Source organism: Rhinolophus hipposideros, assembly GCF_964194185.1.
Source record: "Rhinolophus hipposideros genome assembly, chromosome: 1".
In the NCBI taxonomy this organism is placed as follows: Eukaryota; Metazoa; Chordata; class Mammalia; order Chiroptera; family Rhinolophidae; genus Rhinolophus; species Rhinolophus hipposideros.
In genome coordinates this window covers 20,392,743-20,419,486 of record NC_138047.1, presented here as the reverse complement: position 1 = coordinate 20,419,486, position 26,744 = coordinate 20,392,743, and the positions used below count along the sequence as shown (strand labels likewise).

At 41.1% G+C, this 26,744-nt stretch overlaps 1 protein-coding gene across 4 annotated transcripts in view; it reads right to left on the bottom strand.

Annotated features, from left to right (window-relative positions):
• ITGA8 (integrin subunit alpha 8) overlaps window positions 1-15,205 on the bottom strand; it is a 167,951-nt gene extending 152,746 nt beyond the window's left edge. For 2 of the 4 annotated variants that reach the window (XR_013993892.1, XM_081057808.1), the window contains exons 1-2: window positions 14,832-15,205; window positions 13,958-14,091 (exon numbers count right to left, since the gene is read on the bottom strand). Coding sequence is in view for 2 of the 4 variants with exons in the window: in XM_081057808.1 (XP_080913934.1) it covers window positions 13,958-14,091; window positions 14,832-15,037 (340 nt within the window). In the remaining 2 variants the exon portion in view is untranslated. The remainder of the gene's footprint in view (window positions 1-13,957; window positions 14,092-14,831) is intronic. The other 2 variants (XR_013993893.1, XM_081057809.1) reach the window with 1 other exon arrangement.
• Window positions 15,206-26,744: the final 11,539 nt, after the last annotated feature.

The following is a 26,744-nucleotide window of genomic DNA, read 5'->3' as shown; positions in this document are numbered from 1 at the left end:
CAACTTAGACCTCATCTGCTACAACTCACTCCACCTCATCTACACTGGCTAAAATGGTTTTTTCTCTTATCTCACCCACCCCAGAGACAGACATGCTGAGACACACACGTACCTGAGCACACACGCACCTGAGCACACACGCGCACACACACATCACCCTTCAGCTGTCTGACCCTTTAATGATGTTCCCTCCGAAAAGCTTTCCCTGATACACAGAAAGACCCCTGCCCCATTTTCAGTCAGGGACAGGAGCCCTACTTTTGAATACCTAAAACCCTCTTCATTGTCTGCTGTTACAGCACTTATCCCTTGATTAGAACTGCCAGCCACTAATCTTCTCATCCATTGGATGTCAGAGTGTATTGCAAGGTCAGAGAGTATGTCTGTGAACAAACATCCATCTTGTTCACTATTTATAACTAGTATAATGAGAGTATTTTAAAAAAAAAAAAACACCTTTTATTTATTTGTGTTTTTCCAGGACCCATCAGCTCCAAGTCAAGTAGTTGTTTTCAATCTAGTTGTGGAGGGCGCAGCTCACCCTGGCTCATGTGGGGATTGAACCGGCAGCCTTGTTGTTAAGAGCACTGTGCTCTAACCAACTGAGCTAACCAGCCGCCCCAATATAATGGCAGCCTTAACAACCAAGCCAGTTTCCTGGAACACATCCTTGACAATCACCAATTCTGCACTCCCAAATTCTATTCAGTAATAAATTCTTGTTGAATCTTCTTTTTAAATCTCTCTTAAGTCCATCTACTTCTATCTCTATTGCCACTTCCATGTTCATGACCACCATTTCTTCAGCCTCAGTTTCTGCAGTGACCGCCTAACTGGTTTCCCTTCCTCCAGGCTTGTCACCTTCAAAGGCATTCTCTGTCCTGAAGCCAGAGTTCTTTCTAAAATGCAAAAATCCCTAAAACCAAGCTTATATCACCTTGGCCTTGCCAGTATCATCTCTTGTCATTCCCAACCTAGTGATTTTCTTTCAGCTCCTTGAATTTTTCATACATTCTCTCATCTCTAGGTTTTCTCACACTTGGAATAATGACCTGGGGATCAAATATCTTGGTTATATATACAGCTGGGGAAATGAGAAATCTCAATATGGCTTATATGTCACCTTCCGATTGGCAGGAGCACAGCATGCTTCTGTTCAGTGCCCAATAATTTATTTGCTTCAAGAAGTAATGAAAACCTCTCAGCATGGGAATCTCAGGAAGCAGACTAAATGACATAAATCTCTTCAATATGACCTCAAAGCAATGCTTTTAAATACAGGATATGATTGGGTTTCAGGATGAAGGTTGTATAAACCTGCCTCCCAATAGCACTTGAAATGTATTTACACTACTCCTGTTGTATGCTTGCATTTTCCTCTGTATCTCATCCCTGTTGCCAGAGGATGTTATAGTAAAAAGCATCCCAACCATCATCTAACAGAATGGTTCACTCTGTGAAAAAAACCAAAAAAAAACCAACTGCCAGTCCCAATGTTACACAAAATGGGCACTTCAGAATTCGAACCTTCTGTGTCTGCATTGTATCTTTATGGAAGATTAACACCCAAGATGGAATTGGAATTGTCCCCTGGGAGGTCTTAAATTCCAGCCCAATCAGGTAGGACCACATTGTAGCGTGAGCAGAGGCAAAAATGTATTCCTTTCACAAAGAAATTCATATTTATAATTCACACGGTCCCAGTGCACTGCCTGGTAATCCTATTACTTCACTACTCAATTCATTCTGCCGTTCTGCTGTTACTATTCACATTTTCTCCTTCTCCCAATCTTCTCCTTCTACCTCCTCACTCCCAGCAGAAAATCTTGCTTCTTATTTCAAGAAATGAAGAAAAAATCAGTTTCTTCCTCCTATCACCAAACCCACCAACCTCCTCTGAGGTGTCCCCTCACTCTGCCTTCTTTTGTCACTAAGGATGAATGGCCTTTGTGCCCCTCTAAGGCCAACCCCTCCATCTGCATAAGAATCCTACCCATTCTTTTTCATCTTCTCAGGAATTTGTTCCTGCATACACCACCTCTCTTTCAATCATCATTGTTTACCTCTTAACAGAATAATTCCTGTTAGACTATAAACATGCTATAATATCTTCTTGATTGTTACATTTCTGTTGTCCTATTTATAGCAAAACTCATTGAGGGGAAAAAATGGCTATATAGACTTGTCTCCTGTTGGTCTTCTCCCATTCCCCTGACACACTCCACTGCAACTGCTTCTTTCAGTCATCCAGAACTTTCCATTGCCAAATCAAATGTTCAAATTTCAGTCCTCATTTCACTCTACCTCCCAAGACGTTCTTCATTGGCTTCATGACTTCTTTTACCTAACTGGCCCCTCCTTCTTGGTGTCTGTCTTTCATACATCCTCAATTGTCCAGAATTTCTCTAAATTTCAGGATGCTCCAAGACTCAGTCTCAACCTTGATCTGTCCTCTTCCTTTCCCTTCTCTTTTGTCTTTGCCTCTCCTCTCCTCTCCTCTCCTCTCCTCTCCTCTCCTCTCCTCTCCTCTCCTCTCGTCTCCTATCCTCTCCTCTCCTCTCTTCTCCTCTCTTATCTTCTCCTCTCCTCTCTTCATTCACACTCACTCTGTAAGTCATGGTCTTAAATATCATCTACATACTTATGACTTCCAAATTTAAATCTCCAAGCCTCTTGCCTGAACTCTGGGTTTATTTATCCAACTGCCCATTTGACATCACTTGGATGTCTAATAAGCATCTCAAATTTCACATATCTGGGCTCAACTCTTGATGTCTTCTCCAAGACTTGCTCCTTCCCCACTGTTTCCTGTCTGAGTCCCATTCCTCCATTTATTCAGGTCAAAATTTTCTCTTTCTTCTGTACCCTTCATCTGATCTAAAATGAAATCCTACCAATTGCACTTTCAAATGAATCCCAAATCTAACCATTTCTGAATCCTAACTGCTGTCTCTCGTCCCAAACCATACTTCTTCATCACTAGATGAGGGAATGTCTCCCAACTAGTCTCCTTGCTCCTGCTCTTGCTTGTCTACAGTGTATTAAATGTTTAAAAACATAATTCAAAGTATGTTACTTGCCTATTAAAAAGCACCATTGGCTGCCCATCACTCTTAGAATAAAATCCAAAATCCTGACCCTGGCCTTTAAAGAACTGTGTAATCTTGCCTATACCTGTCTCTTTAGTCTCACTTTAGGGGAGATTATCCTGGATTATCTGGGTGAGCCCAAAGATAATTTAAAGTGAAAGAAAGAGGCAGAAAAGGAGAACCAGAGACGGCACTGTGAGACATTGCTGGCTTTGGAAATGGAAGAGAGCCACGAACCAAGGAATGTGGGCAGCCTCTAGAAGCTGAAAAATGCAAGGAAACAGATGCTCCCTGAGAGCCTCTAGAAAGGAAGGCAGCCCTGCCAATACCTTGATTTTAGCCCAGTGAGACCTGTTTTAGAATTTGGCCTTCAGAAATGTAAGGTAATCAAATTGTGGTGTTTAAAGCCACTAAATGTGTGGTAATTTGTTACAATGGCAACAGGAAGCTAATACCCCACTCAATCTAAAATAATCACGCACGGACACACACACACACACACACACACACACACACTCACCACTCTGTCTCCTTAACCTTAGCTTTTCCTCAACTCGTCACTGGTTAGTCACTGTAAACCCCACCAGGGTAAGGCCCTGGACTTTGTTAACAGCCATATTTCAAGTGTTTAGACCTGCGTTTGCTTGTACAAAGTCACTAACACTTCTAGTCACTGAAATGGAATTTTACTATTTGCTAACACTAAGCTTTATTCTCAACTTCACTGTTCCCTTTAGATAACATTTTTATAAGTAAAAAAACAAAAAATTGGTTTAAAATTAACCAAAGGGTACTCTGAGGGGGAAAAGACATTACGACTTAATAGCAGTCACTCAGGGAGCCTGACTGAAAGAATGAAGGGTATTCCATCTTCCCAAACAATATTCGTGGTAGAGAGTGGAGACTACCTGGAACATGTCAAGGAGTGATTATCGGTATGAAAGTCTCTTTTATCCTCACATCTGTTGAAACACCTTCATTTCCTTGCCATGTGTCTGTTCTCTACCATAAGTATGGAAATTAGAACTGTAGCCCTAAAGAAATATGCTACGATTACAGTGTCCCCCACGATATGTCCTGCAACACATGCCCATTAGAAATAGAAGAAAAGTTTGTTTGAATTGCAATTCCAAAGACAACCTCTTTTATTGCACTTGCTTCCTAGTATTCTTTTCAAGGTTGTAGATACATTTTGATAGGTATGGATAAAGAAAGGATTAGATATTCAAATAAGTTGGCATGGCCAACCTCCTAGGCATGCTTTGGTCTACCCAACGTGAGGAATACATGTCAAGCTTTAACAGACAATGTGCATTTTACCACATCCCCTTTCCAGTTAGAGTGATCTTGAAAGTATATGTCAGTAAGGAACTTCCATTTGTCTGATCTGTGGGGGACTTGAAACAGCAGAGGCTCTCTACCAACTCATATTAAACATAGAGTGGTGTGAGCGAGCAATGCGTCTTGGTTGTTTTAAGCCAGACATTTGGGGCCATTGTTACTACAGCAATACCTAGGCATGCTTTGGCCTAAGGAATGTGAGGAAAAATAATGACTGTCAATGAATATTCTATCCTGAGAATCTAACGGGTTTCTTTAGTTCATGAATTCTCAGTGCCTCTTCTAAGAGAATTTGCATGTGAGTCTCATAGAGGGTGTGAGGATCAACGTTCTGTGTCAACTTGACTGGATCATGGATGGCGGGATATTTGACTAAACATTATTTCCGGGTCTGTCTGTGCAGGTGTTTCTAGATGAAATTAGCATTTGAATTGGTGGGCTCAGGAAGGAGGTTTGCCCTCTCCCAATGGGTGGGCCTCATCCAGTTTGTTGAGGGCCTGAATGGAACAAAAAGAAAGAGGAGAAAAGAATTTGGCCCTTCCCGCCGCCCCATTGCCTGAGCTGGGACACTGATCTTCTCTTTACCTCAATGCTCCTGGTTCTTTGACCTTTGGATACAGACTCAGTCACATCACAGGCTTTCCTGGGTGCCCAGCTGATAAATGGCAGCCCGTGGCACTTCTCAGTCTCTATAACTGTATGATTGTATGAGCCAATTCCTTAGACTAAATCTCTTCCTTTATGTGTACATCCTGACTAATACAGAAGGGGAGTGAATGCAGCCATTTCCAGATATATTTGACATGGAGACTTTTTTTGCATGTTCACAGTAAAAGAGATCTTGGGGAATGCTCCTCAATTTACCAGCCTCCTCAGATCCCCCAGCACCTTTCACTCTTTTCTGCTCAACTGGTACTGTTGACAAGGGCACGGGCATACTCTTAACTTACTTAAACGGATACATCTTAGCTGCGGAATATTTACAAACCTTACTTGAGAATGAGTAGAACGGTGTGCCTCAGAAGGAGGAATACTCCAGATAGATGTTGTAACTCATCCCTGGGACATATGTTTTAAAGAAAAAATATCTGATTTGTTGCACATAACAGATAAAAAACGAAACACCGATTCATGTTGTGAAATTTCATACTGCTTCATGAGTTTTACCTGGATTTTTTGACTCAACCGAATGTCTTCCATGTTCTAAGGTGCAGAGAATTATCGGGACCTGTGGTCATTCTGATTTTTGCCAAAGGTGTCTTATAACAAGTTCTGTGCACTGACCGCAGTATAAGAAGATTGTGAATTAATTTCTTTTGACCTGCCCAGCTTCCGCAGGTATACTCAAAAGCAGTTCTACTCACAAACATCTATCTTATTCTAAAAGACTCTAGAAACAGCTGTGTCAGATGTGAAGTCTACATTTCGATTGGTTTAAAGATAATCTAGAACAAAGGCAGGGGATAGATACACTGCATCTTCTTATTTTTATACATATAATTGTTACTGAAAATATCCTCATATTTTGAAGCATAAGCACCTATAAGTGTATTTCTAAAGTACTGTCTATACTCAACACAAAAGAAGTAGCAACTAAGATTGCCATCAGCCAGTACTGAACCTTAATTCTGTGGTCTTTTATTGTTAATCTTCATAACACTTCAGTGACCACAATAATTTCATTCAGAAATTTGTTCAAGTGTATTTATCATTATTTTTCCTGGTCATAAATGAATGCCTGTTCAATGGTTTTAAAAATAAGGAAAAAAATGCATTAGAAAAAGAAAAAATGGTTTTAATCATATTCCCCAAAGACAGCCTCTCATGGCATGTCCCCTTCTTGTACCCCTTTACAGGTTGTTGAAACAATTGTGAATTTTATGTTTTTCACTTAACTTTAAAACAAAAGCATTTTCTCTTATTAACAATGTTCTTGGTAGACTCCATCTTTTATGGTTATGTAACGTTTACTTGTGTGATTATGCCATAATTTACTTGACTCTTCATACTGAGGATATTCGAAAACATTATTTTTTAGTGTTATGCTCCCCTTCTTCCAAAAAAAAAGATTTGCAGCAACTTTCGAATTAATTTCTGAAACATATGTCCTGTTCAGAATTGTAGGAAGAGAGAAGCTAGAAGTTCCAGAAGTCATTACTGGAAGAGAAGATATTCTGGGTAGATAAGAAAGAGGTACTAGAACGTGGACCCAGAGTGAGTGGGGAAACGTGTACTATGTAATACATGTCTGACAGATAAGCTGGGCTGTGCTATAGAGATAAGTTGTGTAAGCCGTGTGGCAAGAGGGACGTGGCATAGTTGGAGACATCTGGGAAAATCATAGGGGAGTCTGAGACAAATCTGAAATGAAGCCATAATCTGTCGGGGGGAGTTGACTTGTCACCTAGAGTGAGATGCTGTGTGTAACGTGGGCTGTGCAGGGTCCTCGCACAAACCTTTCCCTGAAGCAATGGTGTGTGCCCTTCTCTCTCATCTCTGCATGCCCAGGAAATCAGGGCAGATTGATACAGTCTTCCCTTTTGCAATGTCATTTACAAATCTATGTCCATATGTTAAATATCAGAACTAAAGAATAAAGTTGATATAATTTTAATAAGCAAATGCCCTGCAGTACGATGATACTAATTTTAATAACTACAGTAATGTGTTTGAAGCAAGTTCTCCTTGCTTTAATGACTGTCAATGAGGGATGTGATGCTTGAATTTCAGTAAGGATATGAGAATTACACAAGTATGACGGTTCATTGCAAAAAGTCATTCTGACTTAACATGTTTTCATTCACAATTCTCTTACTAAATACATTCTTAATGTGTTATCCTTTGTTTAAAGAATTATAAAGAAGGTCCTCCATGATGATATAATTGTTCGCCCTTATTTAGAGGCAGTAGTCTAAGCTCTTTAGGGATCACAAGTCCTAGTACTTCCAGTTATTATTACATCAGACCTTTCCATAGTCTAAGAGCTAACAGCCCACCTGCTCAGAGAGATGGCCACAAAACCAAACTGAATCATCATATTGGATACATAACATTCTCCATAATGTCTTCTTTTCTCATTCTTTTTCATTTCTATCCAGTAAAATTCACTCTTGGTGATGTACAGTTCAATGAGTTTTGACAAATATATATAATAGTGTATCCACCACTACATTTAAGACACAGAGAGTTCCATCACCTCCCCAAACTCCCTTGTTCTGCCCCTTTGAGGACAACCCCTCCTTCCCACTCTAAATGCCTGGCAACCATTTCTTTAAAGACTTATTTTTGTAATCTATGCCTTAATTTTAATAAAACAATTGAAAGGGTAAATGATCACTTTCACCAATGCTTATGGTTGCAGAAGAATTTCTCAATTTGGCAGATCTTTGGGGCAATCCCCTAAATATCAGAGATATGCTGGCTTTTCTACAGAGTTGGGGTTCAGCTCTATTCCTTCCAACTGGTCTGAGAGTTCCTGGCTAAAGTTCGTATACAATAACACGAGTGTATTAAATAGAATGTTTTCAGTATAAATTGCTTATTGGTGAATCATGATTTGCTTATCTACCTTAAATCTCCATATAACATAACCCAGAATTAAAATTATTTTTAATCTGTTTTAGGATTTCATTGTATAGGTACACCTTGCTTGGTGCACCAAATATGGTTTTATAAAGATGCAGTTACACTGAATTTGGAAAATTAAATTTTTAAGTGAGTGATTCTAATGAGATCAATAATTTGTCTTTTATCCCTCTTCCTCAAAAATCCATGTTTGGGTCTCTGGAAGGTGTCAGTCAGGGCGCACCTGAGCTGAGCTTTTCAAACTCTCTTCATGCACAGTGACAGCTACAGGACTCTATACACAAGGGGTAAAGTTTGAATGAGCACATCTCAGCCGGCCAGCTTAAATGTCAAAGTGTGTTTTCCTGCTTTCAGAAGAATTTCAAGCCCATTTCCTACATTTCTCCAGAATGCTGCAGCTGCTGCGCGGACCATTCCTGCCAAGAGCCTGGAAGCCTGTTCCATCACACAGACTTCCAACTTCTTGAAAGAATTTTGCAGATTAAGCAACAGGCGCCTAACGCTCATACGACTCAGCAAGCCATAGTGCAGATCTGTTTCCCATTTCTTGTTGGAGTTTCAAGGACTTCCTTTTTCTAATTGCTTCCTCCGTTGCTATGTGATGTAGGGACCACTGCCTCCTCCCTTCTCATATCAGGACTTCGCTGCATTCTGTCGCACAAAAGTCTGAGCCAACTGGGAGAAGTTTAGGGATGTTGGTTGCATCTCTCAGGCCAGCAAATCAGACATGGTCACCATCACGAATTGCTTCTAGAATAAGTAAGCCATCCAGCTAAACCACCCTTGATGACACAGTGGGATCAGTACTTAGCAGAGTAAGCTGTCTGCCCTAATACATGGATGGCATTATTCATTCTTAAACGAGCAGGTTATCTATAGGCTGCCTTCTCCCTTTTTTTCATTTTCAGTTGAACTTTCTAGAGCCCAGATTTCTGCTCTTGGTGAGTTCTGTCACATTTGTGTTATTTCCTCTGTCATTTACTTGGGTAGCTCTGACCTACATTTTTCTTTTCTTTGTTCCTGAACAAAAACTGATTTCTTTCTGAGGAAGTTGGAAAAGCAAGACTTATGCGACCAATATGTTTCCCAACCCTCACATGAGAAAAAGGGCACACCCAAGACTATCAAAAAACAATCCTGTACCAGTCACAGCGCCAGATGCTTTAAGCTGCTTCTTACTGTGGGCTCACTCAATACAAAATAAAACAGACACCCCCAAAACAAAGGCTTCCGGTCTCCCAGCTAAAACACAAGTCCAACAGAAATCTTACCATTCCAGAGTTTTGAATATCCTAACCAAATGACCTACCATTTTAAGGTGTTTCTTTTTGTTGTTGTTGTTGTTATTGTTCTTTTTTGGAGGGGTGTTTGTTTGTTTGTTTTACGCAAAGGTACTAAATTAAGGCACCGCAAATTGAAGTAGTCTTTCTCAGATGATGTTCAAATCTCAATGGCACTTCCCACCTCTTCCTGTTCACTCTTTCTGTGGGTCCCTAATTGCGAGTGGTTCCCAGGTACATTGCCAAGCCATTATTGTTAGTACTATGACGATTATTATCATTAATGAGCACATGCTATTATCTTTCTCCTCAAAATGTTTCACTGGAGCATTTAAAACAGCCAAATATTTGTGTACTAGCCATTGTTATTGTGGTTGCAATTTGCCTTTTCTCATTCTAAAGATAGGTGTCTGTTTCATTCTGTTTCACTCAATCCCCTTTTAGCCCAAGGGCTGTAATCTAGCAGTTCTTATTTAATCCATACATGGGTTTGGAAAATGTAGGAAAAAGAAGAAATGAACATTGAAGTAGATTTAGTAATGAGAGGCATGAATTTGGCAGATGTGATGTTTTAAGTTAAGACATGGGGCATAGTTTAGTGTTCCTAAAAGGAGGCAAAAGTGAAAGAAACCAATTTGGTGATGGGGGAATTGTATTCTAGTGAAGTAAGAGGGAAAGACAGAAGGGAGATGAGAGAAGTGCTTTTTGGGAACCACTTGATTTTGTACAGAGCAGGAAAATTATCTACTCTTTGCACTTCGCACCTCCCCCACCGCCATATGCTTCCCTAAAGTTTCCTTTTGCCATACTTGAAAGGACCACAGATTTTAATAGTATTCATGCATTTGAAGTGCTAGGCTATTCCCAGCTTCCTCTGTTGTTGCATTTATGATGAGAAGTAATAAAAAAAAAATCCAAGTTATATGATAATGTAAGAAAAAAAGATTTAATGAAAAGAATTTCAAACTAAAAGGCAAGTTTTTTCTTTTTTTTTTTTTTAAAGTCAGTTGACCTTAAATAAACTGAGGTTCAAGATCACAACCAGATTCAGGCACTGAATTATAGGCCAGTCTCTTTCAGTGTCTAGGTTACCACAGCGAACACAAAATTGTAGACACCCCAGGGGCCTGAATGAGTTGAAACAATGTCATCGAAAGGTCCAATTTATTTAGAATGCCTTGAATTCAGATGTCATAGTAAAAGCAGACAGGGTAAAGACAGGGCAAGTCATGACTATCTCTATAGAGGGATATTTGCAATATATCTGCATGCCTGAAACACCCCACTATTACGTGAATGTCAGTTTGTGAGTGTCCAGCTCTCAGAACCACTACTCTGTCAAGCAGAGAGCTTTTCTTCCTCTTTCTCAGGAAACTGTTTCTGCCAAAGGGCAGACAGCAAGAAAGGAAGCAGCTGATGAGGACACAGAGAGGGGCATGCAGTGGGGAGCTGTGGCAAACCAGGGGGCATATGCAACCTATTATTCCCACCAAGACAAAGCCTCTTTCTAGGACCTCTGGTTTCCATAACCCTCTACCCAAACTGCCTTTCCCTTTCAGAGCTTCTCTGTAGGATCATTGAAATTGGTATTTGTGAAGTTAACATTGAGGTGGGAGAATTAAGGAGGGCAAGGAAAGGTGAGCAGTGTCTCAGCTCCATAGCATCTGCCCTGACCTTGCCCTCCATTAGAACCAGTCCCCGCCCCATTTCTGAAAGGCCAGCTTTGGAGCAGACAGACCTCTTTCCCAATCCTGCATCTACTTCTTACCATTGTGTGGTCTTGGATATATCAAAACACCTTTGATGTCAGTTTCCTTATTCATAAAATGAGTTTGAGATGGATGTTTTGTTTATGGATTAAAAAGAATGTGTGTAAGTGACTGGTACCAAGGAGGCGATCAATAAATGTAATGCCTCTGGTAACATCGATGGCAAGACCCCGAGTCAGCAATGCCTTTGTTTCTGCCTTTCATGTTTGGTTCCAAGATCACACTCTACGCACAGAACAGATGCTCAAACTGGAAATAGCTCTGCTGGCTCCTGCTGTCCCTTCCTGCCTTTCCCAGCTTTGCAGCAAATGGCAGCCATGGGCAGTGCCATTGGGGGCGCATGGAGAAAGTAACTGGCGCATGGAAAAGATTGGTAGTGGGTTGGCAGCCGCTCAGTAGCAAACACCTGAGTGTCCTCCTTTCATTTCTTTCCCCCCACCCGTTCTCAGGCCATTCCCAGCAGCAATCAAAGTTCCTGGGCCCACAGCACCCCCTGATGGCTAACATGAGGAATTTTATTTTCTCAGCGATTCTTGTCTTCTCTCTCTGTGAAACTCCCCCAGGCTTTGTTCATTCCATCATGGACCGTTCATTTCTCACAAATATTCCGTGGACTCCTCTGTATGGCTTTTTCTTAAATTTCATTTCTTGCTCAATTACTTCGGATGCCTGTACCTCCCTTCCTGTTTCCCTTTTTTGGTTCGACTGCATCTGTCTATCAAGAATAAAACCTCATATATTTAGAAGGAAAAATAAGACATCATGTAGAACCAGAAGAAATAATCTGTAAAGTCCTGTGAGATATTCAGATGTCTTTTTCAGAACCTGAACAGATGATGCCATCTACCCCCTGTTCTCGTCTCCAAGTAACACTGATCTTTTCTCACTCAGATTATGTTCCTATTTATTTAATTGCCACAGTGGTACTAGTTTGTCCCCTACTGTTTCACTGCAAATATAATTTATCTACAATAAGGGTCAAGTGCATTCCTGTGGGCTATTCTGGAAACCGATGCACAATCTTTCACAATTAGGTCTCTATGGGAAAGCGAATTCAAAGCTCCTGTTGCTTTAGAATGAACTTTTGGAAAATGTTACCTACTGTAATTTAACATTGGAAATTTTTGGTTGGGAGTGGTCAGTTTATAAAATTCATATTGATGTCTGTATCCTCTGGTTTTCATTTATTAAACCATGACATCTCCTGGGGTTAGTACTTAGAAATGCATTCAGGTATGACTTATCTGGGCAGACACTGTTTCTTCCTTTATCAAAGGAAAAATATACTAACCAGATCCTGAGGTGATATGTTATGGGAATGGTCTAGGAGGTTATTAAAATCATGTCCATGACTCTAGATTGCTTCTTGATAAAAATACATCAAACATGTCTCAAAACATAAATGCTTATTTCTCTTAACGTAAGTTCAAATAACACCAATGACTTATGTCTTTATTTATAAAGGCTTACGTTTAAAATACTTTTTAAAATACAAATGATTTTGACATGGATTATTAAAATGCCATTAATTTTATGCTTAATTCTTCCGATTTAGGAAATTTATTCTCAGGCTAGAGGTTAGTAACTAGAAGGCATCTAAAGTCCTGATTAAATGAATTGAAAGATTTCTTCTGCGGATTAACATCAAGTGGCTTATTTTTTCCAGTTTCTAATAGTTAAACTTAAAAGTAAAAGCTTATAATAGTTGACATGAAATAACTAATTTATTTAATAAAATGGTAAATGACCTATTGTAACCATATATAGATACATATGAAAAACATAATTTTAAAATCATTTTATATAATGTTTTCCTAATTTGGTCATAATTCAAAGTAATGCTTATATAGTATTTCTTTCATGTGAAATGATTTCAATATTCATAGAACTGCAATTATTTTTTCCTTTAAAATAAAAAAATGCAAATTAGTTCAAGTAATCGGTAAACACCACCCATCCAATTTCATCAAAATTCTATGAAAATGGATTTTCTACATAAATTCTAAATGCACACTAATGTAACAATAATGAAGAATGATATCATAAAATAGTTGTGTGGGGCAAAAGGTATTTTAAATTATTGTTCATCAAAGAACATTATTTGAGTTGACAAAGTCACATTTTTTCTGAAAAGAGATATTTGCTTTCTGATCATGTATACCTTTTGCATTCATGAAGTTTTGGAGGTACAAATTAAAACATTCAGTGTCAATGTTTTTGAAAGCATTACGTTTAAATTATTTTCTCAGGACCCAAAGAGAAAACACCAGAGGAAACATAACCAGCCTGAATTGTTTAAAATGTATTTTCCCTTTAATTAAATAGGAAACATCTGTCTAGGGATTTTGGAAATGAATGTAATCCATCCACACTCCGCCTGTACTAGTTTGTATCCAATGTCCAATATTTTGAAGGAAAATTCTTTCTTTCTGTAAAGAATTAAATAGCAACATGGAGCGATGTCTGGGTCTGTAGCTGCTGAGGCTTGCCTCCAGAGTTTGGGCACTGGAAATGCTAAGGATTTGTCTTTTCCCAGCTCTGTCTTTGGGAAGCAACCAAATTCTCTTCATTATCAAGGTTAGGGTGTAACATTTGTATTTCTCGAAAGCATCTGCTCACCCCGAAAATGCTCATCTCAGGACAGTAAGGAAACAGAAGTTACTAGGGTGCTTGCAAATACTCCAGGTCAAAATACTGTTCCCTCTCTGGCATCCACTCAGCATGTTCCTCCCACTCAGGCTTAAAAAAAGCTGATTTCCCGAGGGACCTGCACAGCCCACAACACAGACCCATCAGATAGGCCAAATGAGTACAAAGTGGGGAGTTGACTCGAGCAGGATGGCTTTGGTTCTTTGAAACCAGGGCCCACGGTTGAGTGACAAATATCACTTACTGGTGTTGTCAAACGGTATCTGCTTGCACTGCGCAGACCCTTCGGCGGGCCAAGGGCAGTAATAGACGGCGCCCCCTTCCACGATGTCTGGCTGGCTGGTGTTGGCTTTGGGCGCCCCCACCAAGACACTCGGTCTGTGAAAGGGTTGGAGAAAAATCAGTCGGTGGGAATCATGCAAGTGCGAGCACGCGATGCCGTCTCTAGCCGCGTGCCCACTGAGACTAGGGTGGTGGGGGTCTTAGGCAGAAGCGTATTGATGAGGGAGACCCACTGTCAAAGTTGATTTCCTTTTGGAAACCTGGGCGTCTGAAACCTGGTTTGGAAGAGGGTGCAAATAGTCCTAACTCTTTAAGTGGAGCTGTGTATACAGTGGGGGGGGGGGGGAGGAGAGAGAGAGAGAGAGAGAGAGAGAGAGAGAGAGAGAGAGAGAGAGAGAGAGAGAGAGAAGCAAGGACAGAGCCCAGCTGCTTGAAGCAGACAGCACTTGCGCCCAGACACTTAATTGTTACAGGCTATGTATAAACAGCCCGTGTTGTGGTCGTTGTTTTAACTGGCTGAAGTCTGCTTGGTCCCGCTTTCCCCTTTGTACGATGCTCGAGTCTTTGTACTGGGAAGTCCCCAGGACTTGTGTGTTCTATGCAAGTGGCAGGTCACTAGATCAAAGTGCACAAGGCACATCTAACCTGGAAAGGGAAAAAAAGAGGCTGGTGGCCAGGAGCCGGGGACCGGACCCCAACGAGGCAGCGGGAGGGACCCTCAGGAACCGCCTTCTATCGGGCTGTGGGGCAGACGCGGCTCCTCCCGCAGAGGGGCAGGGACCCCGCCTGCAGCCGGCTTCGCCCTCGCGCGCGCACTCCCCGCGCGGGCGACTTACGTGCGAGCGGCAGGTATGTGGAAGTCCACCGCGTAGCCGAAGTAGCTGCCCTCGGGGCCGCTGTACACCGTGAGCTTGTCCACGTCCAAGTTGAACGCCTGCGTGGCGGGGGACCACAGCATCCCCAGCGCGGCCGAGAGGCAGCAGAGGGGCGCGAGCGGCTGCGCCCGGCTGCCCCGGGGACGGCGGCGGGCCCCGGCAGACATCGCCCTCCGTCCAGGCAGCGGCTGGCGGCGCCCAGATGCCCGCGTCCCGGTGCGCACGGCGCGTCCGCGGTGACAGCCCCGGGCGCTCAGCCGCGCGTCCCCTGCGGTCTGCGCCCCGCCGGTTCCCGGGCGGCTCAGGCACTGGCGGAGGGGACCGAGCCCTCCTCCGGGAGCGGGCGGGGGCGGGCGCGCGGCGGCGCCTCCTAGCGGCGGGTCGGCGCACGGCGGGCGGGGGCCGGGACTCCGCGGCAGCGCTCGCCCCTGCTGGCGGCCGGCGCCAGCGTCGTCCTCCTGGTGTTCTGCTGCAGTCGCATCGCAAGGAGGAGCGGAGGCTCGCACACGTCATTTCAAGCCATTGCTTTTGGAAGCAATGCCCCCGCGTGGGGCGCGAGTTTGCTCCAGTGTCTCCCAAAGGGAAGCATGTGAAAGCGAACCCCACCGCGAGATGAGATAAAGCGCCCTCGCTGCCCCACCTCTGCCGTCCTGCGAGCCCCTGAGAGTCGATGCGTTTGTTCATCTGTAACTAGGAATTATAGTTTAAATCCCAATAATCTTCTCCTGCCCCAGCTCCACCCCACGTCATTGCAGAGGAAACGAATGAACAAAGAAAGCCACCGGGTGTTTAGGTCTTTCTCAAAGGCACGTGGAACACGTTAAATGTCCTGGTACTACCTCTTGTGGACCCTGTGTAATTGCGCTGAAGACTGGCAGTTAGGAATGTTGGAATTTACAGTCTACCCTCAGCAGGGGTAGAAGGTGTTGGCTGGAGTCTCCAGGAGTTCTCTTACTGATCTCTTTCTGTGCCCTGCGTTTGGGGGTGGACATGAAGAATGAGTATGTAGGCGGAGAACCGGGACGAGTAACCTAGCGCAGATGCCCTCACGTAACAAAGGGTCTTCCAGGGAAACAGGACCGATGCTAAACTAGAGTAGTTAAGTACTAAAGTGGTGGGGCTAGGGTAAAAAAAAGAAAAACAAGTTTAGAGACAGGAGAGGTAAGTAGTTTCCAAAGTATTTTAGGGAGATTTGGTGGCAGATGCACATCTCAGCGGGACTTGAATAGAAAGCTTGGATTGGGGCATCGTGGGTGGAGAAGTTGAGGGTGAGTGTTAAAGACGCAAAGACTAGGATGAAACAAACGGTTGTGCAAGGGATTGGGATAAAAGAGTGCGTTAGGGAGCGGTAGGAAATGGGGATGGCTCTCCTGAGACAGAAGATCTTAACAAAGTGCACATTATTGAGGCTGAGGGAGGCAGCTCTAGAACAGAGGTGTGACATGTCCCCAGGGCTTCAAAAAGTTCAGTGGTGAGGAGGCATGTGGAGGAAAGGGAGACGTTGTTCGAAGGAACTGTTGCCCAAATGCAGCAGGTGATGAGGACCTCAGTGTGATGTACAGAAGGGAAGAGAAAGGAAGGGGTGGGAAGGGAAGACCACAGTGTTAATGAGAAGGAAAGGGGTCATAAAACTGATGGCAAAATGAAAGTGAAAAAGAGTCCAAGGTGAGTCTGAAGGTGTCTACTTAGGAAAGAAGAATAACAAACAGTCATGATTGGGCAAGGAGAGCAGGATGGGAGGTAAATGGTGAGTTAACAACTGGACTTGTTGGATCCGAGTTCCTACTGTACAGCCCCAGAGATGCTGGAAGCATAAACTGCACTTCAGAGACGTGGTTAGTCTGATGGTGCAGACTGGGGAGTCTATCCACGGAAAATCTCTGAACTGAAAAGCTGGACTTTCTCATCTCTCTTACATCAAAATCCACGTGGTAGACAGATTTGAATTTTATGTCTTTATCTTTGCTTGTCTCGTCCCTATAAAAATAGTAGAAAATAATAAGCTATAAGATGACCTGGCAAATCACCAGGCTGGATAATTTTCTAACTGGATAGTCCTTTCCCCGGCAAGGACTTAGGAGTAGATAGTAGAAGACTTTTTTCTTAGTCCAAAGTCCTTCTGTGTGAGACAGAGTCTGTTTCTCTCGTCAAGTTGCTATTGTTAATAAAAGCCATGTTCCCTGTAGTAAATGTCAATCAGTAATTCACATGCAACATACGCATGGGCTGTTCAGAGCTATGGAGGACATTGAGGCTGGGGAATAAACTCAACTCCATCGTTTCCTGACACTGGCATGCTGGAATTTATACATTCGTCTATTGTAGGCAAGCCGTAGGTTGAAATGGAACACTTAAATAGCTAGAAAGTAATAGCATAATCCTAGATGTGCCCTGGGGCCATGTACCAATTTACTGGGCGGAAGTAGCTCTATATTATAAAATGCTTTGATTCGTGTAGGGTGTCCCCTTTTGTTACTCCCTTGCTTTGTGGTATTTCTGATATATTCCGTATCTTTTTATTTAAGCTAGGGTAGGTAGGGAAAGAAGAGTCTCCTTATCGCCCCGTAATTGGCTACATCTACTTGTTCCTTTCTTTTAAAACACACTTGTTCTTGACTTACACAACAAGCCTGTATTCTTAATAATGTCACTTTCCACTTTACAGATGAAGGCATTAGGGTTTAGGGAGGTGCAATAATGTACATGTTCACAGAGCAAGTAAGTGGTACGAGTTGAAACTGGGACTGTCAGGTGTCAAAACCAGTTCCTCATGCTATTGGGTCTATAAGAATCTTTTTAAGTTACAATAAGAAGAAGGCATTTTAGAATCCGTAAACTATTCTGGGCTGACCCTTCGAGCATGCCTGTGAATAATGATTAAGAAGTAGGATAAAATAGCTGTGTACTCTTCCAAGAGGTCTTGGAAAAGCGTTTGATGGTGCCACTGAAACCACTTCCTGTGGTTTCAGTCAAACTGTGGTCCCAAAATATTAAATGGAAAATTCCAGAAATAAACGATTCATCAGTTTTAAATTGCGCGCCATTCTGAGTCTCTTGATGAAATCACATGCCATCCTGCTCTGTCCTGCCCTTTGTCCAGAGTCTCCACACTGTAGCTACGCCGTGCCAGTTAGCCCTTTAGTAGCTACCTTGGTTATCAGATCGACTGTTGCCATATTGCAGTGGTCAAGTGACCCTTATTTTACTTACAAATGTCCCCAGAGCCTAAGAGTAGTGATGCTGGCAATTCACATATGCCAAAGAGAAACCAAAACGTGCTTCCTTTAAGTGAAAATATATTTCCTATATATCTACATATAGGGAAAAAAACAACCTCGTACCTACGGGGTTCAGTGCAGTCTGCACTCTCAGACATCCACTGGGGGTTGTAGAACACATTTCCTGTGAAGAAGGGAGGGGACTACTGTGCCTTGATGTTCAAAGAGTGGAGGAAAAGCAAACTAACTCGAAACTCTTTGACCTTCCCGGGAGGCCAAAAGCCTGGGACAGTAATACCTCTCCCAAGAAGTCAGGGGGGAAAAACTGCAATAATTGCAGGGATGGGATAGGTCTGAATAGGTGTCTGACACATGGGAAGCATGCCAATCAGTACGGTCTGGGGTGCCGTCAAAGAAACACATGGGTCGTGACAGGTTTCATACTGAATGAGAAGTTTGACATTTTAAAGATCTCCTAGCGCTGATTTATTTGTCAGAAAAGCAAGTCTGGGAATTGTTTGTCATGCACGTGAGTACGTGTGTATGTTTAATACTGGGAAAGGTACACATAGTTGTTTCTTTAAAAAGAAAAGAAGAGAACTCAAAGGTCAAAGATGGAACAGATTTGGCCAAAACTTTCCAAAAATAAATAAGTAAAGAGCACCACAGGAAAAAAAAAAAAAGATTGCTGGGTTGTAGCCATGTACAAAGTACTTAAAAATAGAGATGTTGTAACATTTAACCATTAGTGAATACTTTTTAACAGAAGACCAAATACATTCGTAATTTAACCAACTGTTATTTCTGACTCCATTTAAATCTATTTCTTTATATAATAAAATGTGATCCTGCCTTCAAATCAAGGGGTATGAGTCCCAACATAATTATTTCATTAACACAACCCCATTTTCAATATGTTAATTAAACCATTTACAAAATAAGCCAATGTAAAAACAGTGTGTTCTTGGATGTTCCATCAGCTTTAAAAATGCACCTGAAATGGAAGGTAGTTTTTCAGTCTCTTGTATTTTCTGGAATCCAGGTGATCTCAGGTTTTTCTTTTGGCTAACTGTACTTAGTTTTTCTGCAATGTTAGAAACAACTGATTAGTAGAACCTGGCTACTTAAACCAATTGAAGGGAAAGAATTTTTAAATTCATCGAGTGTCGCTGTTAACTTAAGCTTATGTCTGCAAATTTTCTATTCTGGTACCTGGAAGGTGATTCTCATCATAGTAAAATCATATATATTTTTTCTTTCTGATAATTTTGTTTGTCATGCTCTTTTATGATTTTCCTTCATGACTTTATTAGTCACTTTTAAGTTAAAAGCACTGCCCAGTGGCCCCAGCGTTGGCCAAAGTTCAAGCACAGCCAAGAGTTGGTTCAGCTGAAGGAAAATTCCCACTAGTCGAAACCAGACTCTGACTTGATCTCTTTTTAGAATGAGCCTTTTAAATACAGCTCTGCTTTCAACAAAAATAAAAATAAATAAAACAATTCTTCCTCTAAAGGGAAAGAAACCGAGGAAATCGATGCTCTTCCAAAGCCTTAACATTTTGGGATAAATCTTCCTGAGAGGCTAAGCCCCAGGGACACCTGAGCTTATATTCAGGAACATGAATGATTTACAGATTTCAATTAGGGCCAGTACACTCCAGAATCCTGAAAAACCTCTCATGTCCAATGTGTTGGCGGGATGGACCATTTAGGTAACTGTTGGCCAAAGTGACTAAAGCAAACTTACAGGGAAAAACAATTCACAACATCTTGTTATAAATTTGGAGTCTGGCAATTAGGGAGACCAGCTCCCCAAAAGCTCATGTTTGAGTCCAGTGCAATATTTTTGAGAGGCTTTTTATTATTATTAAATTCCAACAAAGTGTTAGGGCTTAGGGCAGCAGAGCTCTGGTCTCTGGGAAGGAGGCTCACTTAAAATGGGGAGGCAGGCACTGTTCCCACCCATGCACGTGCCAGGTGTCTTAGCCCATTCAGGATTCCATAACAAAATACCATAGACTAGGTGGCTTATAAAAAACAACACAAATTTGTTTCTCACAGTCCTGGAGGCTAGAAATCGAAGGTCAGGGTGGCAGCATGGTTGGATCCTCTTCTAGATTGCAGAGTGCTGCCTGCTCGTCGTGTTCTCACATGGCCCCATGACCACATGGAAATGGGGTGAATCGCTCTCTGGGGTCCCTTTTATAAGGGCACTAATCTCATTAATAAAGGTGTGGGGACAGAGCTCCAGAGAGCAGTTTCCAGGCTCTCGGCCTCATGTGGAAAGGTGCTCGCTCGGGTAGTAGATGGCCGTTAGCTGTGGCTAGTTGGCCATCAGCTGTAACCCTTGAGCCATTGGCCACTGATATAACTGCCGCGGCTACGTTAGGGAGTCAAGGAGAGTCGGTCGGTTGGCCGCAAAGTGGACAGCAGGTCGTACGTCGTGTGAACCAGCCTCCAGTGAGACCATAGTGGTATGACTCCCCTACCTATGGCTCCGTGGGTGTTCCTTTTTGGCCTAGCCACATCGTGCCTTCTTATGTGGGGAGTGGGAGCAGAGAACCCACAGGCCGTCCTGCATGACAGAAGGTTCTACCCTCATAACTTAATTATTTCCTCAAAGTCCCACTTCCTAACACCATCACATTGGAGCTTAGGATTTCAATATATGAATTGGGGGCAAGAGGGGGACACACAAACATTCAGGCCATTGCACCACGACTTGAAAGCAGAGGCTTCTGTGAACATAGTGTTACAGGTACCTCGTGGACCCAGGACAGGACAGTGGCTGTGGGTTCCTGGGAGAGACAGCAGCCATGGCCTATGGAAGCAGCCAGACATTCTTTCATTCAGCTCTTGGGGGAGACTGGAGGACTCCGGTAAGAAACTGAAGGTCTCCTACAAACAGGTGCGGAGGTCATGGAAGAAGTTCTTTAATTGTGGGAAGAAGTGGAGACTGTAACATCTGATTTGTTGATTTGAGTGTGTTTTAAACACCAGGCTAGATTGCTGTGTTTGTTTATTCGGCCTGGGGAAGACACCACAGGGTGTTTGGGCTGCCCTCTAGTGTCTGTGATCCTGTTACAGTTTGTGATATTTTCTCATGAAAAATGACTTCATGAAAAGTCATTAGTTTCACAGCAATTTAGATGACCGATTTTTCATTAAAAAGTTTCCACTCAAGAAACAAGAAAAATCCCAAATAAATAACCTCATGTTACACTTAAAGAACTACAAAAAGAACAAGTGAAACCCAAGGTCAGCAGAAGAAAGGAAATAACAAAAATCAGAGCAGAACTGAATGAAATAGAGAACAAAAAGACAATAGAAAAAATTAATGTGACAAAGAGCTGATTCTTTAAAAAGATAAACAAAATTGACAAACCCTTGGCTAGACTCACTAAGAAAAGAGAAGACACTAATTAACAAAATCAGAAATGAAAAAGGGGAAGTTATCACAGACACCACAGAAAAACAAAGGATCATCCAAGAGTACTATGAAGGACTATATGCCACAAAATTCAATTACCTAGAAGAAATGGACAAGTTCTTAGAAACATATAGACTTCCTAGGCTGAACCACGAAGAACTGGAAAATCTAAACAGACCGATCACTAGTAATGAAATTCAATCAGTCATCCAAAACCTTCCCAAAAGCAAAAGTCTGGGACCAGATGGCTTCACTAGTGAATTCTACCAAACCTTCAAAGAGGATCTAATACCAATTCTGCTCAAACTCTTCCAAAAAATTGAAGAAGAGACAGTACTCCTAACTCATTTTATGAGGCAGCATTACTCTGATACCAAAACCTGGTAAGGACAACACACACAAAAAAAAAACTACAGACCAATATCTCTGATGAATACAGATGCAAAAATCCTAAACAAAATTCTAGCAAATCGATTATTCGATTTTCTAAATCGAAAAAAAAGATTATTCACCACAACCAAGTGGGGTTCATCCCCGGGGCAAAAGGGTGGTTCAACATCCACAAATCCATCAATGTGATACATCACATAAACAAAATAAAGGACAAAAATCATATGATTATATTAATTGATGCAGAAAAAGCATTTGACAAGATACAAAATCCATTTATGATTAAAACACTTAATAAAATAGGTATAGAAGGAAAATACCTTAACATAATAAAGGCCATATATGACAAGCCCTCAGCTAATCTCATAATTAATCTCAAAATAAAGAGGCAACCAACTAAATGCGAGAAGATTTTTGCAAACAGTGCCTCCGATAAGGGGCTAATATCCAAAATATACAAGGAACTCAGGAAGCTCAACAACAAAAAAACAAACAACCCAATTGAAAAATGGGCAGAGGACCTGAAGAGACATTTCTCCAAAGAGGACATACAAATGGCAAATAGACATATGAAAAAATGCTCAACATCACTAATCATCAGAGAAATGCAAATAAAAACCACAATGAGATATCACCTCACCCCAGTCAGAATGGCTTTCATCAACAAGACAAATAGTAACAAGTGTTGGAGAGGCTGTGGAGAAAAAGGAACCCTCATACACTGTTGGTGGGAATGCAGATTGGTGCAGCCGCTATGGAAGGCAGTGTGGAGGTTCCTCAAAAAATTATGAATAGAATTACCATATGACCCAGCAATCCCTCTCCTGGGTATCTACCCAAAAAATCTGAAAACATTTCTTTATAGAGACACGTGTGCTCCAATGTTCATTTCAGCTTTGTTTACGGTGGCCAAGACATGGAAACAACCAAAATATCCTTTGATAGATGAATGGATAAAGAAGTTGTGGTATATATACACAATGGAATACTATTCGGTGGTAAGAAAAGATGATATGGGAACATTTGTGACAACATGGATGGATTTTGAGAGTATAATGCTAAGTGAAATAAGTCATACAGAAAAAGCAGAGAACCATATGATTTCACTGCTATGTGGTATATAAACCAAAAACAACAAAAGAACAAGACAAACAAATGAGAAATAAAAACTCATAGACACAGACAATAGTTTAATGGTTACCAGAGGGTAAAGGGTGTGGGGTGAGGGAGAAGAGGATAAGGGGGATCAAATATATGGTGATGGAAGGAGAACTGACTCTGGGTGGTGAACACACAGTGGGATTTATAAATGATGTAATATGGAATTGTACACTTGAAATCTATGCAATTTCACCAACAAATGTCACCCCAATAAATTTAAAAAAAAGAAAACAAAACAAAGTTTCCAAATAGTGAGTTGCTTTGTCCCACATTTATCATCATCTCATTTTTTTATTCTAACTTTGCAAATCATTAGGCAAAAACCAAAAAAAGAAAAAGTAAAAAGAAAAGACTCAGCAATCCCTTTCCTGGGTATCTACCCAAAAAATCTGAAAACATTTATCCATAAAGACATGTGTGCTCCAATGTTCATTGCAGTTTTATTTACGGTGGCCAAGAAACGGAAACAACCAAAGTGTCCTTCGATAGATGATTGGATAAAGAAGTTGTGGTATATATACACAATGATAGAGTATTCGGCTATAAGAAAAGATGAACTAGTACTATTTGCGACAACATGGGTAGATCTTGAGATTATGATGCTGAGCGAAATAAGTCAGACGGAAAAAGTAGAGAACCATATGATTTCACTGATATGTGGTATATAAACCCCAAAACAACAAAAGAACAAGACAAACAAATGAAGAAACAAAAATTCACAGACACAGACAATTGTTTAGTGGTTACCAGAGGGTAAGGGGGATGGGGGGTGGAAAATGAGGGTAAGGGGGATCAAATATATGGTGATGGAAGGAGAACTGACTCCGGGTGGTGAACACACAATGTGATATATAGATGATGTATTACAGAATTGTACACCTGAAATCTACGTAATTTTACTAACAATTGTCACCCCAATAAACTTTGAATTAAAAAAAAAGAGAGAGAGATAAAGAGGACAGAAGAAGGAATTTGCCTATGAAAACAATATTTCTTTTCATATTTTCCCAACCACCTGAAAAACCACATCAGATTTCCGTGTCATCCCTGCGAGGACTGTCTCCTATTCAACCTCACTTGCCTGCCTGATTTTGTGCTTTGTTTATTCATCCTTTTTAACCATTCAACAAATGTGAGCACCAGGTATGTCTTAGGTACTGTGCCAGCACTGGAGACATACTTGTGAGCCAAAGAGATACAGTTTTTCCCTATCTAAGATTTAGTGAGGAGATAGGTGGCAAACAAGCTAGCAGCCTAATAAGAGTACAATTAAATTGATACATGTCTCATTGTGGTTTTTATTTGCATTTCTCTGATGGTTAGTGAGGTTGAGCATTTCTTCATATGTCTTCTTGCCTTCTGTATGTCCTTCTTAGAGAAATGTCTCCCCAAGTCCTCTGCCCATTTTTTAATTGGGTTGTTTGTTTTTTTGGAGTTGAGTTGAGTAAGTTTTTTATAGATTTGTGATATTAATCCCTTATCAGATATATCATTGGCAAATATCTTTTCCCATACAGTAGGATCCCTTTTTGTTTTATTGATGGTTTCCCCAGTCAAAATGGCTATTATCAATAAATCAACAAACAACAAATGCTGGCGCGGATGTGGAGAAAAGGGAACGCTAGTGCACTGTTGGTGGGACTGCAGATTAGTGCAGCCACTATGGAAAACAGTATGGAGGTATCTCAGGAATCTGAAAATGGAACTACCCTATGATCCAGTAATTCCACTCCTAGGCATCTACCCGGAGAAATCCAAAACTCCAATTCAAAAATCTGTATGCACTCCTATGTTTATTGCAGCACTTTACACAATAGCCAAGATATGGAAACAACCAAAATGCCCATCGGTAGATGACTGGATTAAGAAGCTGTGGTACATTTATACAATGGAGTATTACGCAGCCATAAAGAAGAAAGAAATCTTATCATTTGCAGCAACATGGATGGATCTAGAGAACATTATGTTAAGTGAAATAAGTCAGAAAGAGAAAGACAAGTACCATATGATCTCACTTATATATGGAATCTAAAGAAAAGACTATGTGAATGAACTAATCAGAGTCAGTTTTGGGGACGCAGAGAAAAAACCGAGAGTGGTTAGATGGGTGTGTGGGAGGGGGTTGGGGATAAGGGGAAAGGTGAAGGGATTTGGAAGCAGCTGGTAACCACAAGATGGCCTCAGGGTTTTTCTTTTGAAAATTAATTTGGGGAAGGTATTCTATAATGTTGTAAAGATTTTGTTGGGTATCCGATGGACATGCGTCCTATTTGGGAGACCACCTCAGGGATACTGTGGATACCTGATCATGGCATTGTACATCAGAAGCTAAACATTAATGAATGCCAACTATAATTTTATATATATAATGTGATGGTTCAGTGTGAGGTCGGAGGGATAGTGGATGGGGGGAGGGGGGTTCACAGTATGAGGGATATAAATGATGAACGTCTAAGTATTACCTTGTTTTGTACACCTGAAACTAATAAATAAATTAATTTAAAAAAAAAAAAAAAAAAGAAAATATTTCTATACTCACATCACCCAGGGATAGCTATAGTTAACATTTTTGTATTCTCTACATTGTGCTTATAATAATATTGTTGTCATCAAACTGAAAAAACTTTGTAATCTGATTTTTTAACTTAATAAAATTATTAAAACATTAAAAAAAAAAAAATTGATACATGTCAAGAGCAAAACTAACAAGGTAGGCGGTTAGGGAGTAATGGGGGTAACGGTAAGGTGGTGTGTTTGTGAGATATTTTTCCTCAAAGAAGAATATAGCCAAGTGACAAGCCAAACAATGTAATGGAGTATCCATGACATAACTTTTCAAAAATTATGTGGTTGTAACTCAAACCTGGAAAACAAAGGACCCTGTGGCCTGTCTGGGGCCATTGACTTAGAGAATGTCAATCTAAGCAGAATTCATCTATGCACAAAGAATCAAGACATGTAGTGCCCCTATAAAATGCCATATGCTTCCCATGGAATCTTTGTGTTTTGTCATCTGTGTGACTTACATGAACGCCTCCCACTTACCATAGCATTTAGGTACCCATATCAATGGCCTTCACCACTTTAATTCTCTCTGTGCAGGCCATGGGCTTGCCTCTTTCAAGGGTTAGCAGTCTTTGAGAGAACAATTTGAAGGTTGGAAGTGAATTTCTTGTCTTCTGCTTAGATTGCTTAAAACATGACTAATTGACATAACTTGACCTTTCTGGTTTTTATTGTTGTGACTTATTAAAAAATGTGTCCCTTTTCCCAAAGGCCTCTGGGCACAGGCACAAAAAATAGAAATATTTCAAATTAAATTAAAACCAGAAGATGAAAATTAAAATACTCTCATAAAAGAAACAGAAAGATGCCAAGTAGCATTACTGGAAGGAGAAAACTAAACCAAATGGATAAAAGTTCAGTGGATTTTTCATCTGTTTACAAGGAGGACTTAGTCAAAGTAGATGTTAGGGTAATTTCCTATAAAACCCCTGAAAAACTTTTGCCACTACTTATTACCATGTTTCCCCGAAAATACGACCTAGCTGGACAATCGGCTCTCATGCGTCTTTTGGAGCAAAAATTAATATAAGATTAATATAATAATTAATATAATTATTTTATAGTAAAATAAGACTGGGTCTTTAATATAATATAATGTAATGTAATGTAA